This window comes from Amia ocellicauda, chromosome 5 (assembly GCF_036373705.1).
Source record: "Amia ocellicauda isolate fAmiCal2 chromosome 5, fAmiCal2.hap1, whole genome shotgun sequence".
NCBI lineage: Eukaryota > Metazoa > Chordata > Actinopteri > Amiiformes > Amiidae > Amia > Amia ocellicauda.
This window is the reverse complement of record NC_089854.1, coordinates 21,675,853-21,691,400: the sequence shown is the minus strand read 5'-3', so window position 1 is coordinate 21,691,400 and position 15,548 is coordinate 21,675,853. Positions and strand designations below refer to the sequence as shown.

The window sequence follows — 15,548 nt, the reverse complement described above, 5'->3', positions numbered from 1 at the left end:
TCACAGTAATGTCTTAGGGACAGGGCTGTGTCCGTATATACGCACTTATCACATTACCACTGGTCTGAGCGCATGCGTGTGTGTGCAGGTTTCTTGCAAAAACCACACTTGAATGACTGATAAATGTACAGATTGTAATATACATTTCCTTAATATACACACTAAACTACATATTGTAACGACGCCGCTTCTGGTGTAGATACATAACTTACATAATACGGACGTTAACCTGCCTGCTATTATCCCTATTGATCCCATTTTATTTTGATCAGCTTTAATCCCGCTTCATTCATTTACAAAAGCACGTTGCTGGTTCATAGCTCGGCAGAAACCAAAGACCCAGGAGCGAGTGCAATAATTACATGCGCTCTAATTATATGATTAATACAAACATTATAATAAGTAGGCCTATATTATTATACTTTCTAATTACATTGTAAACAGACGTATTGTGTTCCCTTATACGCTTCGCTTTTAAGACGCAATGTTTTATAGTAATAACGCAATTCTCTCTCATAATTATGCATCTCTTGTACACTTCGGAGCACGCAAGCATATCTATCTAAAGACATGTTTAGATAGAGGATCTTTGCAACAAACATGTTCCCTCTGGATCAGAACACCTTTCTCAACATGGCCGCCGCCAACTTCCGTCCTTCAACGTGCCATTGATGCCCAGCCAATGAAGACGCGCCACCCTTAACACGTGATCTCCTTCTTAGTATTTATTGGTGGGTGTCGGCAGCGGGGTGCCGTCCTCCCTGCAGAGGACGCGGAAGTGCGCCATTCGCGGCGGCGCGGAGCAGAGGACGGAGGCGCTCCCTCTCGGTGTGCAGGGCGTGCTGGCGGAAGGTAGATCTATTTTGTATAACTAAGGACGAAAACTAGTTTGGCTTAACCCAGCTGACGCCCAACGTTGCGAATAACGTGTTTTCAGGTTGTTAGCTGGGGATGCAATATAGGGTATTTCCACAAGACCTGCAGGTGAGTCGCTAACGTTTTAATGCGCAAGTAAGCGGACACTGGATTGATCAGTTTAATTGATTACTGGCGCCAACGGTCTGTTACAGCCGCGTCCTCTTAGTGTCGCAATTGAAACCGCGGTGCTTTACGTTTAACTGGTCCTTGACTCAAAAGACTCTAACCGGGGTTGGCGACTTCACTGCAAAGCTGCGAGGGGCTGTGGTGGCCTGATGAATGGTCTCCTGCCTTCCCTGCTCTCTGGGAGTTTGTATGTTTGTGCAGGTCTTTGTTGCCGCGAGTGCCGGGCTGTGGGTTTGTCTGGCCACCGGGCGGCGCAGGCGCACTCCTCACCACGAGGCGAGACCTTGCTCTTGAACACTTCTCGCTGTCCGTTTGTGTCCAGGATGCTGAGGAGTTGAAGATGGTGAGATGACCTTGTTCGCGGCGTCAAGTGGAGGACTTGAGGTATTCTTGGATTTAATCCCCTGTTGCTTGTGATCGGTTTGGCCTATGAGGGTCTAACTTGGTCTGGGGAAAGGGCTCCTGTGTTGCAGACCCTGATGTCGGGGTTGGCGCTATACGCTGGAGCTCGCCCCCTGACCTAGACTATAACAGGGTGGGCCCGAGAGGCCTGCGCTGGCAGTAGCAGGTGTGGGCATGCAATTAGCTGTTTGATGCTCGTGTATAATACTGCGCTCAAAATCACAATGAAGGCCATGTTGGAGACCTTGCTATAGTGGAAGTTGTATCTTAGGCCTATTTATCCTTGTAAAGGGGAGATGTCTTCCCAGATATTGTATGATGTGCATTTTCCTTCAGATAATTGAGCAGTTGATTTGCATGCATCACCAATCTTTTTGAATATCATTTTAATACTTTTCTCCCCCCCTTTATGTAGGTAAGTACAGGTGGATGTCTCTGGAGGAGCAGGTTCCTGACCGTGCACAGAGAGGTGAGGCATCTGTGTTGAGCCAAGCGGTGTCCCATCCTTGGATATTGCAGCTCCTGTGGAAACTGTGCACTGTTTTGGTCTGTGGGATGACCTTTTCAGTGCCTCTTTGACAGCAATGCTTTTATCTCTGAACAAAATGGAGAATCCTAGTAATTTCTGTAACTTGCAAGATCAAGGTGTTTTTGTGAAATGCTGTATCAAATAAAGATCTAAACTTGATGCAACATGGTGGTTCATTGTCATTTATTCACCAATTACTTCCTACCACTTAATCTGGTTTGATTGGTTTTCACTGAATTTCAAGTAGAGCTAGTGATTTTTGCACCAGCACTCGTCATAAGTGTATGCTGTTATGTTGAACCTAAAATGCCATAGACTTGTCTAAATTGCATCCTGAACTAGATGTGTTTTCTATACTATAGTTGGAGGCAAACCTCTAACATTCCTTAAATGAAAATGTCTCCATTCTAAACCTGAGGTGGAGGGCTTAACCCTGCATTAAATGGGTAAGATGCATGCAGTCTACAAAAGGAATCCATACCTGAAGTACAAGGCAGTGACTATGGAGGTTTCTGATCTGAGTGTGTGCGACTGGCCACATTGAGAACCCAGACATTGAAACATGCTATTATCGTCCTATATACTTGTGTAAATTGCCTTATGCTTTGAATCTGTATTGCACTTCGTTTTGCCCTTATTTTCCAAGTCCCTCTGGATAAGGGTGTGTTCTAAGAAATAATACAAACCACTCACTCAAAAGATATTCACATTACTTTTGCCTCAAAATGGCTTTAAAGGATATTGGTCTCCTTTTGTGGGAGTAGCAGCTCATTGCTTATAAACTGCTATTTTGGGTAGCTTACCCAGCACTTGGTACAGTAGCATTTTTGACACTTCCTTAATTTGGGTGAATGAAAATTGTTGCAAATATCTATGGAAGTGCCAGAAAAGATTAAAATCTTCACTTTACTCCATGTAAACAACCCTACAGCAACTCCTGCCTGTTTCCACTTCGCTTTTTCTGTCCTGCTGCTGCCATTTCAATGTTGTGGATGATTCATCTATCCCAGAGTGAAGCGTGTTAGAGAAGTGGCTGATGAAATATTGTTTTGCATCAGAGCTGGTTTCACAATGTGGAGCTCCCTGTTGGTTTACATTGTCTCCAGCGTCATTATATACTCTCTGCTGCCCTGTGGCTTAATGAACTTGCATAATTTTTATAATGAGGCAATTGGCTTCATACCTATTCTTCAGTACATGTATATAATCTTTAGTGTTGGTATATAACCATTCTATTCTTTGTGATGTGGATATTTATTCCTGTCCCCATTCCTTGGCTTTAAGACTCAGACTCCAAATCGCACCCAAATCGAAGTGGTCTCAACCTGATAATTTGTAGTGAATCACCTGATTTCAGGGTAAATTCCTATAGGTTCCCTCGGCTGGGTCATGTACTTCAAAGCAAAGACTCAACCGTGAGCTCTCTGGAGCTTTCAAAACAACTCTGGGACAAAGTTTTTGAAAGACACAGATAGGGATGGGTATAAAAAAACATAACAAAGGCTGTAATATCCTTTGGAGCATAGTCAAGACGATCATAAAGAAGTGAAAGGAGTGTGTCACTACCAAGACCCTGCCCAAATCTGGCCTGTATCTTAGGGTGGCAAGAAGGAAGCTATTACTCAAGAATGCCCACCTGAAATACATAGGAGACCCTGTAGCCATGTGGCAAAGGTTTTTGTGGTGTGAAGAAACTAAAATGGAACTTTATGGCCTGAATGCAAACAGTTATGTTTGGGGCAATCGGCAGTGAATGGGGCACTTGTCGGGACAGAAGGGAAAATTAAGGGAGTGACGTACAGAAAAGTCCCTGAGGAGAACCTGCTGCCCTCAGCAAGAAAGCTGAATCTGGATGGAAGTTTACTTTTCAGCATGACAATGACCCGAAGCACACAGCCAAAGCTACAATGAACAATAAAAACTTGTTTCCCCTTAACCGTGTAAAGTATGGAGTGTACATAAGTGGGGAAAAAGGGGGTGTAGACTTTGTATAGGCACTATATGTTTATATAAGTATGTCTTTCAAAAAATGTGCTCTCCAGATAAATGCTCTATTATAGTGCATGGACAGTTTTCACAACAAAACTAAATGAACACACTTTCCCTCCACCTGTACTGTCTGCTGCCACCTGTGCTGCATATTTATGACTCAACAGCTGGGACCGAATCAGCGCCCTGCACAAGAACACATTTCTCCCGAGCCAGCCCAGGCCTGCGTTATATTGTAGACCATATCCCAGAAGACACATGAAATGAAATAGTCACACGTTTTCTTACTGCCTTAAGTTCGACTTCCTACTTAGCTCTATCATTCTCCTCCACATATGTTTAAACGCCTTTTAAATTAAGTGTTTCTTAAAGTAATTGCCATGCACATGGTGTGTTGTTGAGTTAATAGAATCAACCACAACTAAAGTAAATATAGAAAACAGTGTTTGCAAACTATAAACCCAGATGGCCAATGTTAACAGAAATAAGAGCACTGGTTTCACATTAGTGAAGAACATCATGCTTTTATTAGCTGAACATTAAAATGTTACAGTTCAGACAATAATGTGTGTGTGTGTGTCCCTGTACCATGTTTGATTGTAAAAATATAAGAACATAAGAAAGTTTGCAAACGAGAGGAGGCCATTCGACCCATCGTGCTCGTTTGGTGTCCATTAATAACTGAGTGTCCAAGGATCCTATCCAGTCTATTTTTAAATGTTCCCAAATTTTCAGCTTCTACCACATCACTGGGGAGTTTGTTCAGATTGTGACGACTCTGTGTGAAGAAGTGTCTCCTGTTTTCTGTCTTGAATGCATTGAAGCCCAATTTCCATTTGTGTCCCCGGGTGCGCGTGTCCCTGCTGATCTGGAAAAGCTCCTCTGGTTTGATGTGGTTGATGCCTTTCATGATTTTGAAGACTTGGATCAAGTCCCCACGTAGTCTCCTCTGTTCCAGGGTGAAAAGGTTCAGGTCCTCAGTCTCTCAGTAGGACATTCCCTTCAGACCTGGAATAAGTCTGGTTGCTCTCCTCTGAACTGCCTCTAGGGCAGTGATATCTTTCTTGAAGTGTGGAGCCCAGAACTGTCCACAGTATCCAGATGAGCTCTAACTAGTGCATTGTACAGTCTGAACATCACTGCCCTTGTTCTCAATTCTACACTTTTGACAATATACCCTAACATTGTGTTTGCCTTTTTTATTGCTTCCCCACATTGTTGGGATGGAGAAAGTGAGGAGTCCACATAGACTCCTAGGTCTTTCTCATGCGTTACTTCATCTCGTTCTATTCCTGCCATGCAAGTTATAAACCCGTGTGATTGTAAACACAGTATGCTGCGTTATTAGCTGTTGCATGTCCTTGTTAAGGACCTCAAAACGACATCAAAGCTTCTGCAAGTCGCACACCACCGAGACACATTCGAGTGATTGACAGCTACTCAGTGGCCAATGGCAGCGCTTCGTGTCCTGTGTGGGGCGTGGCTTTCCCAGAACCGTGGTCGGTTTCGAAAAAACGCGAGAGACACACAGAGGAGAGAGAGAGAGAGAGAGAGAGAGAGAGAGAGAGAGAGGGATGTTTACAGTCTAGTCGGCCGCATCCCCTCGCACAGCAGCCGGAAAGCGCTTCCCTGCACGACCAGCGACTGCACCGGCGGGAAGAAAGGGACCATGTCTGCTCTCCGCGGGCCGAGCGGAGTCTGAGGTCTCGGCCGGTGCGATTACAGCTCGGGCTACCGGGCCCGAGAGCGGCACAGCCGGCGTGTGTGTGAGAGAGACCCGGGGAAACACGGCGCCATGCCGAGGGAATAAGAGCACCGGCAGCGGGCTGAGAGAACAATAGAGAGACGGAGAGCAGCAAAACCTGTAGAAGATAAACCGGTGAGTGAGTGTGGGCGTCCTCGGCGCCTCGGCGCCTCGTCCTCCGCCTCAACTGACGGCTGCAGCGCCGCGCTCCGGAGGGGGTTAAACCGTGACAGTCAGCCGGAGCAGAGCTGGGGATATAATACCCCACACCGGACCAGCGGCTGTTATCGATATGCCATACCAAAGCACCAAAGTCGGAGGTTTTAGTGTGGATTGTATGGGGACAATAATGGGGGGATTCAGATTGAAATGGAGGACTTCATGTTCTCTGTAATTAGGTTTTCAACAGTCCCCAAAACCCGGTCAACTCATAGGTGAATGCACCTCAAGATGGGGGGGTTGTTTTCCTCCGATAGGGGGGTTTTGAGAGACGCATTCCAGCGCCTGCGTGTTTGTAACTCGTTGGTCTTGCCGTGTGCAGGCAGTGGCCGCTGTGTTACTGTTCAAACCCGTGTTGTGGTGTGTTGTGTTGTTGGTGTTGTGTTGTGTTGTGTTGTGTTGTTGGTGGTGTGTTGTGTTGTGTTGTGTTGTTGGTGGTGTGTTGTGGTGGTGGTGTGGTGGTGGTGTTGTATTGTGTTGTGGTGGTGGTGTGTTGTTGGTGTTGTGTTGTGGTGGTGGTGTGTTGTTGGTGTTGTGTTGTGGTGGTGGTGTGTTGTTGGTGTTGTGTTGTGGTGGTGGTGTGTTGTTGGTGTTGTGTTGGTGTTGTATTGTGGTGGTGTGGTGGTGTTGGTGGTGTTGTGTTGTGGTGGTGGTGTGTTGTTGGTGTTGTGTTGTGGTGGTGTTGGTGGTGGTGGTGTGTTGTTGGTGTTGTGTTGTGGTGGTGGTGTGTTGTTGGTGTTGTGTTGGTGTTGTATTGTGGTGGTGTGGTGGTGTTGGTGGTGTTGTGTTGTGGTGGTGGTGTGTTGTTGGTGTTGTGTTGTGGTGGTGTTGGTGGTGTTGGTGTGGTGGTGGTGTTGTGTTGTGTTGTGTTGTTGGTGTTGTATTGTGGTGGTGTTGTGGTGTTGGTGTTGTATTGTGGTGGTGTTGTGGTGTTGGTGTTGTATTGTGGTGGTGTTGTGGTGTTGGTGTTGTATTGTGGTGGTGTTGTGGTGTTGGTGTTGTATTGTGGTGGTGTTGTGTTGGTGTTGTATTGTGGTGGTGTGGTGGTGTGGTGGTGTTGGTGGTGTTGTGTTGTGGTGGTGGTGTGTTGTTGGTGTTGTGTTGTGGTGGTGGTGTGTTGTTGGTGTTGTGTTGTGGTGTGTTGTTGGTGTTGTATTGTGGTGGTGTTGTGTTGTGGTGTGTTGTGGTGTGTTGTTGGTGTTGTATTGTGGTGGTGTTGTGTTGTGTTGTGTTGTTGGTGTTGTATTGTGGTGGTGTTGTGGTGTTGGTGTTGTATTGTGGTGGTGTTGTGGTGTTGGTGTTGTATTGTGGTGGTGTTGTGGTGTTGGTGTTGTATTGTGGTGGTGTTGTGTTGGTGTTGTATTGTGGTGGTGTGGTGGTGTTGGTGGTGTTGTATTGTGGTGGTGTGGTGGTGTTGGTGGTGTTGTATTGTGGTGGTGTGGTGGTGTTGGTGGTGTTGTGTTGTGGTGGTGGTGTGTTGTTGGTGTTGTGTTGTGGTGGTGGTGTGTTGTTGGTGTTGTGTTGTGGTGGTGGTGTGTTGTTGGTGTTGTGTTGTGGTGTGTTGTTGGTGTTGTATTGTGGTGGTGTTGTGTTGTGGTGTGTTGTTGGTGTTGTATTGTGGTGGTGTTGTGGTGTTGGTGTTGTGTTGTGGTGGTGGTGTGTTGTTGGTGTTGTGGTGGTGGTGTGTTGTTGGTGTTGTGGTGGTGGTGTGTTGTTGGTGTTGTGTTGTGGTGTGTTGTTGGTGTTGTATTGTGGTGGTGTTGTGTTGTGGTGGTGTTGTGTTGTGGTGGTGTTGGTGGTGTTGTTGTTGTGGTGTTGGTGGTGTTGTGTTGTTGGTGGTGTTGTGGTGGTGTTGTTGTTGTGGTGTTGTGTTGTTGTTAAGATCGCAGTGGTTACACGGGTCGGGTCTCTGGCTGTAACTGCCGGACACGGGTTCGTGTGTGTTGGCTGGAGGGAATCCGAGCCACAGGCCGCTGACACATGAAGATGCACCACTCTTTTCATCTCTTCAGTTTTTTAATGAGTTTTGGAAATATTATCAGGCTACACTAAGAAAACATCAGTTTGGTTTTCCAACATCATGACACAGATTCTGTCACAAATTGACATCAGGTTTTTCAATGTTATTTCTTCACAGTAATCAGTTATTTTGTTGTGGTTTGTGTGTAGGCTGTACTGCTGTGCTACTATGTCATTTGTGTGACGCCTGACGAGTCGCATTCATTGGAATGATCGCAGTGCAACCTTTTTGGGAACTATTACAAGAACAAAACTTAGTTTTAAACTATACCATAACTTAATCTAAATCAGAATAATGCATTCATTAAGTACCAGTTTGGCAAGTGCAGTTTCATCGTGGCAGAGAATCAAATGGTCAGATATTGGGAGGGAGGCATTTATATTTTTCCTCGCATGTAGCCAATAATTGGGTCAATGAAAACAAATTGCATGAAGTAATCCCTGGAAATTTCAAAGAATAGACTATAATTATTCATTTCACTCAACATCGTTATACGTGTTGCAACCGGCATGAAGAAAATATTGTGGAAAATAACTGGCACGAGTAAGTGTTTACAGACATTGTACCTCAGGTTGTGCCGGTTAATTATTCCCAATGGGCAACATGGTACTTGTTCATCTCAGACATATTTTTTTATAAATTATAATATGCCTTAAAAAACGCTTGTAATGTAGTTTTATTATACTTTTCAAGGAAAAATAACATAATTAAATCCCCTTGCTAATATATTTCCAAACAATAGGATTATTATTTTTTCCACATCTGACTTCACTTTAAAAGACCACGACAAACATGTTGATGCTAAAAGTGTCCATTACTCAGAAATGCTTGGAATGAGCCAGATTCGTCAGACAGGCCCCAGTGTGCGTGTGTGTGCGATGTATATACAGTGAAAACATCGGGTAGTGAGTGCCTGTGTCCTCCCAGGAGGTCAGGCCATCTCGTGCAGCTCCAGGATTCGACCGAATGCTGCCGTAGCTGGTTGGCATGGTCACCCCAAAACATTGCTCAAAAGCTTATTCACAGCCCCATCGGCCGTCAGTATTGCAGCAACTGTATTCATTATTAGTGACATTTATAAACATGCTATTATTATCGCCACCCTCCATCCTCCTCTATGATTCACATCGCTGCAGCCTTGCTTTTCTGCATAAACTCTCCAAAAAGTATGGCTGCTGTATTGCTGTGAACTAGATGGCACACAGTGAATAATTCCAGCAGTTGATTGAGATCCCAGGCTTGAATGTAGAAAGAGAAACAAATGCATAAATACAATCTCAGTAATGACAGGCTGCCTGGCCAAGAACACAAGCAAGACATTTGCCTTTAATCTGGTTCTCGATGTTGAATTGGACAGTTATCCACATCGGAACCGCGGGGGAAATCCTAAAGATGCACTCGCATCGACAAAACTAAACAAAGGGGACCCTGTCTCCGCGGGTTCGTCATCTCACGTGTGCGCTGACCCTCAGCACCAGCCCCCCTCCAGTGTGGCACAGCTGATAGTAGCCAGTGACCGGCTCATGGCAAGCTTTGATTTATAAATAGCCAATCCCAGTCTTGCACCCTGCAGTTGTCGGAGCCCTGCGGTCCCTTCATTCCTGCTGATTCCTGTTGCATTCCATTTATTTCATTTATTTATTTATTTTTGACAAATTTAATGTGCATGCATAGGTCACATAGGTCAGGATTTTTTCCCCTTCCAAAAGGATAATCCAGTTGATTGCATAAGATTTATTTATGTATGTTTTTATTTTGCAGGAAGTTGGCGCTCACTGAGACACTGCAGTCATGGTGCAAAAGTATCAGTCACCCGTTCGGGTTTACAAACAACCCTTTGAGCTGGTCATGGCGGTGAGTCTTTACTTGTGCTCTCTCTCTCTCTCTCTCTCTCTCTCTCTCTCTCTCTCTCTCCCTCCCCCCCCCCACGTCTGTCACACAAAATGAGAATTGTGAAGCTATGAGTTCCAGATCATTTAAATTGACCTTATGAGGCACTGAATGGGGGTGAGTGGGCTGGATTTACATTTCTGTGGTATAGCGAGAGAGAAATAGTCCTCTTTGCAACAATGTGAAGAAGTGGTTTTATTTAGTCAATGCAGTGAAGTCTGTGTCGAGGAGGAAGTTGTGTGAAAGAAAACCCCCTGCGCTCTGGAGTGGTTTGCATGCCGTTACAGGGAATCCAACTCCCGGGGGATTTCGGTGTGAAGAAGCTGAGGAGAATAGGCCCCGTTCCTCAATTAGTTTCCTAAAAGGAAGTAGTTGGTGAGGACACAAAGACACATTAATCGGTGTGCTTCGTATTGTAGTTTGTGTTCTGTCTGTATGTGAAACGGTTAAAAAACGTGTCTAGTGGTGGAAAGACCAAATCTGCTGTCTAACCTATGTAAAGTCCCGGCTTACATGAGAGCAGTCATGTGAAAGCCCTAGCCCACATTGTTGAAAGCAGACAATTGATCTTTACTCTTTTTTTGTTTTGGTTCTCGAGTTTCAATGGGAGCGTCTTTTAACCCAAAAGAGTTTTTCCTGTTTCGCCCATGTCTCAAACTCTTAGGGCGTCTTTCCTCGCTGAAGAAACCGAGTGTGAAGAAATATCGAGGCTTAGCTTCACGGCTTTAAAGTTGGGTTCTCGGCTGTAGGGGACAGCTCCGAAAAAACAGCATGAAGTGGCTAAAAATACACTCCCGATTCCCTGTGCGTTTGTGCACCTGAGGCAAAGAACCAAAAATATTCTCTGTGGCCCTTTCTGAATCACAGGCAAACGGGAGTGAGAATATCACGTTTCCCTGCATCTCGTCCTGATTTCTTTGTAACTAGGGCATCAAATTGCAAGGCGTGAATGTATATAAATATCCTGTATAGGATTTATAAAAAAAACTTAAAAGGCAGTTAGTTGTTGGTTTTCCCTTGGCTGATTTAATTCAGCCTGTTAGTTCTGAGGTTTGTTTATTTATTGATTCACTTTTCGGTTCTTGCAAGACTCTCTTCACACAGTCTGTTGATAGGAAGCGAGCCTGGGCACTGATGACCATCGCTGATAATGTGTGCAGACTTTAACGATCCCGTTGGCCAGTGTTTGGTTAGACTTCATCGTGTTTTTAATTTAATAAAGCTCCACGGTGCTCCTCGTTTGTTGCTAGCAGGTGCAGCCAGCCCTGGAACAATCCCTAACAACAAGACTTTCTTGAGCAATCCAGCTAATTTACAAAATACAAATTAAGGGAAGTCAAGTTTGTTCCTGGTTTCCGCAGTGGTTTGAGTTACAGAGACGCCCACAGAGAATCCGATAGCTCTCGGTGGCATTTAAATCTAACCGACGAGGAAGCGCGCTGATGTTTGTTGACTCTGTAAGCAGACCCTGACAGCGCAGCTCAGCGGACACGTCTGAGTTCCCCTGTCGAAAGGGAAGCAGGCCCGGCTCCTGTGGAGTCCTGTGCAGACCGATTGATCCCGAGCCAGTAATGTATATAACAGTACTGATCCACCCTGTTCTTGGTCCCCCATCCAAACGCCGAAACCGAAATTCCTGGGACCAGACTCGGCCTTTATCTGTTTGGCCGTGCTTAACAAGGGTGCAACAGTGGTTTTCTTTTTTGCGTCTGGATGGTATTTATACAACCCCAATTCTGAAAAAGTTGTGACAGTATGGAAAATGCAAAAAAACAAACAAAAAGAATAATTTGAAAATAAAATTTAGCCTGTACTATATTGAAAACACATTATTAACACATTATTTGATGTTTTACTTTGTGAATTTAATTTATGTTTGAAAATCTACACTCATTTCAAATCTGATGACTGCAACACACTCCAAAAAAGTTGGGACAGTCGATTGTCTACCACTGTGTAACATCACCTTTTCTTTTATTAACACGTATTAAGTGTTTGGGCACTGAAGACACCAGTTGGTTAAGTGTAGCAAGCGGAATTTTCCCCCATTCATCCATTATGCATTTCTTCAGCTGCGCAACTGTACGGGGCCTTCGTTGCCTTATTTTGTGCTTCATAATGCACCACACATTGTCAATCGGAGACAGGTCAGGACTGCAAGCAGGCCATGCTAGCACCCGCACTCTCTGCTTACGCAACCATGCGCTTGTAATCCGGGCAGAATATGGTTTGGCGTTGACCTGCTGGAAATTGCAGGGACGTCCCTGGAAAACACAATGTCTGGATGGCAGCGTATGTTGCTCCAAAATGTGTACACAGATGTGCAAGTTACCCATGCCATGGGCACTGACACATCCTTTTGGACCTGACGCTGATATCAGCTTTGATTGTCCTTTTCCTCTTTGGCCTGGAGAACACGACAGCCGTTTTGCCCTTTACACACCGAGATTTGACTGGATCCCTTGAATCTTTTAATTATATTGTGCACCGCAGAAGGTGAAATGCCCAAAATCCTTCCGATTTGTTTTTGGGGAATGTTGTTCTCAAAGTGTTGGATTATTCGCTGACGCATCTGTTGGCAGATTGGCGAGCCTCGACCCATCCTTGCTCTTGAAGGACTAGGCCTTTTTGGAGGCTCCTTATATACTATGATTACACGATTGCCTCGCCTGTTTCACATCACCTTCTTATTTCAACTTGTCACATCGCTATTAGTCCTAAATTGCCCCTGTTCCAAAAAGTTGGGACAGGGGCAATTTAGGACTGTGTTGCATGCATCAATTTCAAAATAAATGTTTACCTTAAAAAAAAAAAAAAAACTATGCAGTTGATTAGGTAAAACATCAAATACCTTGTCTTTATACGTTTTTTGTTTAAATAAAAGTCAATGAACATTTACAAATCACTCCTCTTAGTTTTTATTAGCATTTTCCATACTGTCACAATTGTTTTGGAATTGATGTTGTAGTTCATAAGGTGTCGGACATGAAACTATCCTCAATTATCATCGTTATTATTATTTACTTATACCAAAACTGATAAAAGAGGAAGCTGAACAATAGTACACACTCCCTGACAGACTGAATGCCTGTAACACATCCTGAAATTTTGCTCTAAAAGCTACCATTCAGACATTCATCTACTCCATTATAAAGGGCCAAACTTGGTCTCCACAAGCTGGCATGGCTTCTTGTGTTGGTTTTCAGGCCACATATCTGACATCTCTTCAAGTGTGCTTAAGGCTGTGTACTTGAACAGCAATAGCAGCATGATATCTATGAAGTTCAGCCAGGGCTTAATTAACGGGGCTGTGAGTCGGCCAGAGGAATGTACTGTTGTGAGACCCAGTTCAAACAAGCCTCCCAGCTGTCCCTCCCATCCTGTGATCTGAACCATTGTGCAGGCCTAGACAGTCTTTCTTTGGCAGCTCCTCCTGTTATCCACAACCTCCCCGATTTATAAACAAAAACACAAAACTCCAATTTAAACCCTTCAATCTGAGCACGGGGGGGGGGGGTTTGTAGAACACAGATCCACCAGAAGTGAGCGAGGGAAAACTAGTATTTATCGCCTACTTTAAAACCGTGACCTAATTTGGAACGGGCCAGGCGTTAATTATTTAACGTCCTGTTTTTCCAGTTCAGGAACTTATTGTGCGCCCTCTGTATCTTGAGCGAACTGGCTGGGTGTTTGTGACCGCAGACTTGCAGGCGTTGTGAGGCGATGGGACTCAGCAATAGGAAATGGGCACTTCCTGTAAAAAGCACACCAGCAGCTGATATTTACTAGCCAGCACAGTGATAAACCCTGTAGGCCGGGCACAGTCCCTGGGGCTGTTCAATTATCGCCTGCTCGTGAAATTCAAATGACAGGTTTTCTTTAAATTTGTTTGGCGGTGCCTTTATTCAAGGTGACTAACATTAGGACAAGAGAACACACTGTGAGATGACAAGGACTTGCGCACAGTACATAGTGCATATTTGTGCACAGTACAGAAGCTATATGTGGTAGAGTGTATCTACACTGTGTTAACAAAACCATGTAGAACAGAACAGTGCAAGATATAACTGTTACCCAGTGTTGTCCTACAATTCCCAGTATTGGATGTATGTTCAAATTCACAAAGTCTACCTTTTGTTGTAACAGTGGCACTGTTACTGCAGCTCTTAAAGCATACTTCAAATGGACAGAAAGGGTTTTGGTTTGATGCAGAACTGATTGTTCAATTCAGGAATAATAATGAAATGCATAAACAGGATTGTCGAGCATACTGCGATACCACTTTACATCGCGTTCCTAATTTTGTCCAGGTTTTCGAGCAATAACAGGAAGTTGACTTAATGCCGCTATCTCTCTTTGGCATCTAATGAATAAAAGAGCAATCCTCAGGAGAGAATCTGAATGTTGTAGTCTATGTGTTTTTATTTTGTCATTCTCTGTCGTATTCTCCCTTGCCTATTAGGCATGCTTGGCTCTCTCTCTCTCTCTCTCTCTCTCTGTGGAGAGCAGGCAGGGGAGACAGTTTTAAGTCAAAGCCCTGTTTGTTTCGATTTCAGCGCCAGTCTCAAGGACAGGATGTGTTCTGTAACTATTTTCTGCACGTCTCGGTGCAAAACAGAGCACTGAGAAAGAGAAGTGGAAGTGTCGTGAGAGAGCTCTGACTGTATAGGGCCTGTTGTTTACAGAGAGCCGGTGCTGAACTCGGCATTATTTTCCATCTTGGCAGCGAAAAAAGGGGATGTTTGTGTGAATCTTGAATTGTGCCAAATTAGGTCACTGTACTTGGTTTGAGTTTGTTGTTGTTTTTCAAAATAAGTCTTAAATCATTCTAGTGAACAATGGTAGATTTTAATCTGTAGTGATCTAGTGAATTTGGAGGCAGAACCATCTGATCTTTCGAGACACTAGTTTATTTTTGTTTCTTTAAAAAAACAAAACAAACAACAAGAAAACATACAGACCGTCTACAAAAACCGAGAGGAAGTAGAGACAGACTGGTGGTGTTAGGAGGAAGCATTTACACAGATGGCAAACCGCAACAGCCTGCACACACGATCAATCCTAAATTCAAATGTGCATACGGACAGAAATGAGATTTGTGAATTTCACTGCACAGCACAGCTAATGATTTCCATGCGGGGTGTATGACATGATTATGCTGGACCCCAGGAGGGGTGATAATGAGGTTGCTTTTGAATCTTGTGACATGCATGGTATTCACACTGCTGTTGGTTGTGAAAAACAAGTATTGCCCCTGCTTTCCCAGTTTGAGCTAGTCTAGGAATTCGGGGCAACGTAACTTCCAGCCCTTGTTGTTTGAACCTCTGCTCATTCGTTCGTCTCACACATGCACAAACGCCCGATATTGCCTGAAGAAACGAGTCAGAAGTTGGCACAGTGTGTTTTTGTCTCTTGCTGTAGCTTGCCTGGTGCATTTGATGGGTGTGTGTCTGTGGAGGGTTCTTGTTGTTGAATTCGGGAACATTGCGTTTCTGTGCGGAGTGGATGGGAATAACTCTGCACGTGCGGAGGATTCGTGTGCCGTCATGTCTGCGCCGGGCAAATGACAAGGAATCTGACCGTGCATGCCAGCTGTTCTCTCACCGCCCGGTGGCACGGTGCTGTTCCTCGTTTGTGTTGAGATCTGCAGAGTGGTTCTCTCTCTCCTGTGTTGTCAGCCGTTGTCCAGAGGATAAGTAATTGCCATCATA

General features: G+C 44.6%; 1 protein-coding gene, 1 long non-coding RNA gene and 1 other non-coding gene across 4 annotated transcripts in view; all 3 read left to right on the top strand.

Annotated features, from left to right (window-relative positions):
* Positions 1 to 761: 761 nt before the first annotated feature.
* LOC136749775 (uncharacterized) lies at positions 762 to 2,139 on the top strand. Its single transcript, XR_010816789.1, has 2 exons — positions 762 to 1,428; positions 1,862 to 2,139. It is a non-coding gene; the product is annotated as an uncharacterized LOC136749775 (long non-coding RNA).
* On the top strand, positions 1,487 to 1,665 carry LOC136750631 (small Cajal body-specific RNA 16). The gene has a single exon (XR_010816923.1).
* Positions 2,140 to 5,503: 3,364 nt separating the features above from the next.
* LOC136749774 (SEC14-like protein 1) overlaps positions 5,504 to 15,548 on the top strand; it is a 34,094-nt gene continuing 24,049 nt past the window's right edge. For both annotated transcript variants that reach the window (XM_066704310.1, XM_066704309.1), the window contains exons 1-2: positions 5,504 to 5,843; positions 9,709 to 9,801. In XM_066704310.1, the coding sequence (XP_066560407.1) occupies positions 9,739 to 9,801 (63 nt within the window). In that variant the 5' untranslated portion in view covers positions 5,504 to 5,843; positions 9,709 to 9,738. The remainder of the gene's footprint in view (positions 5,844 to 9,708; positions 9,802 to 15,548) is intronic.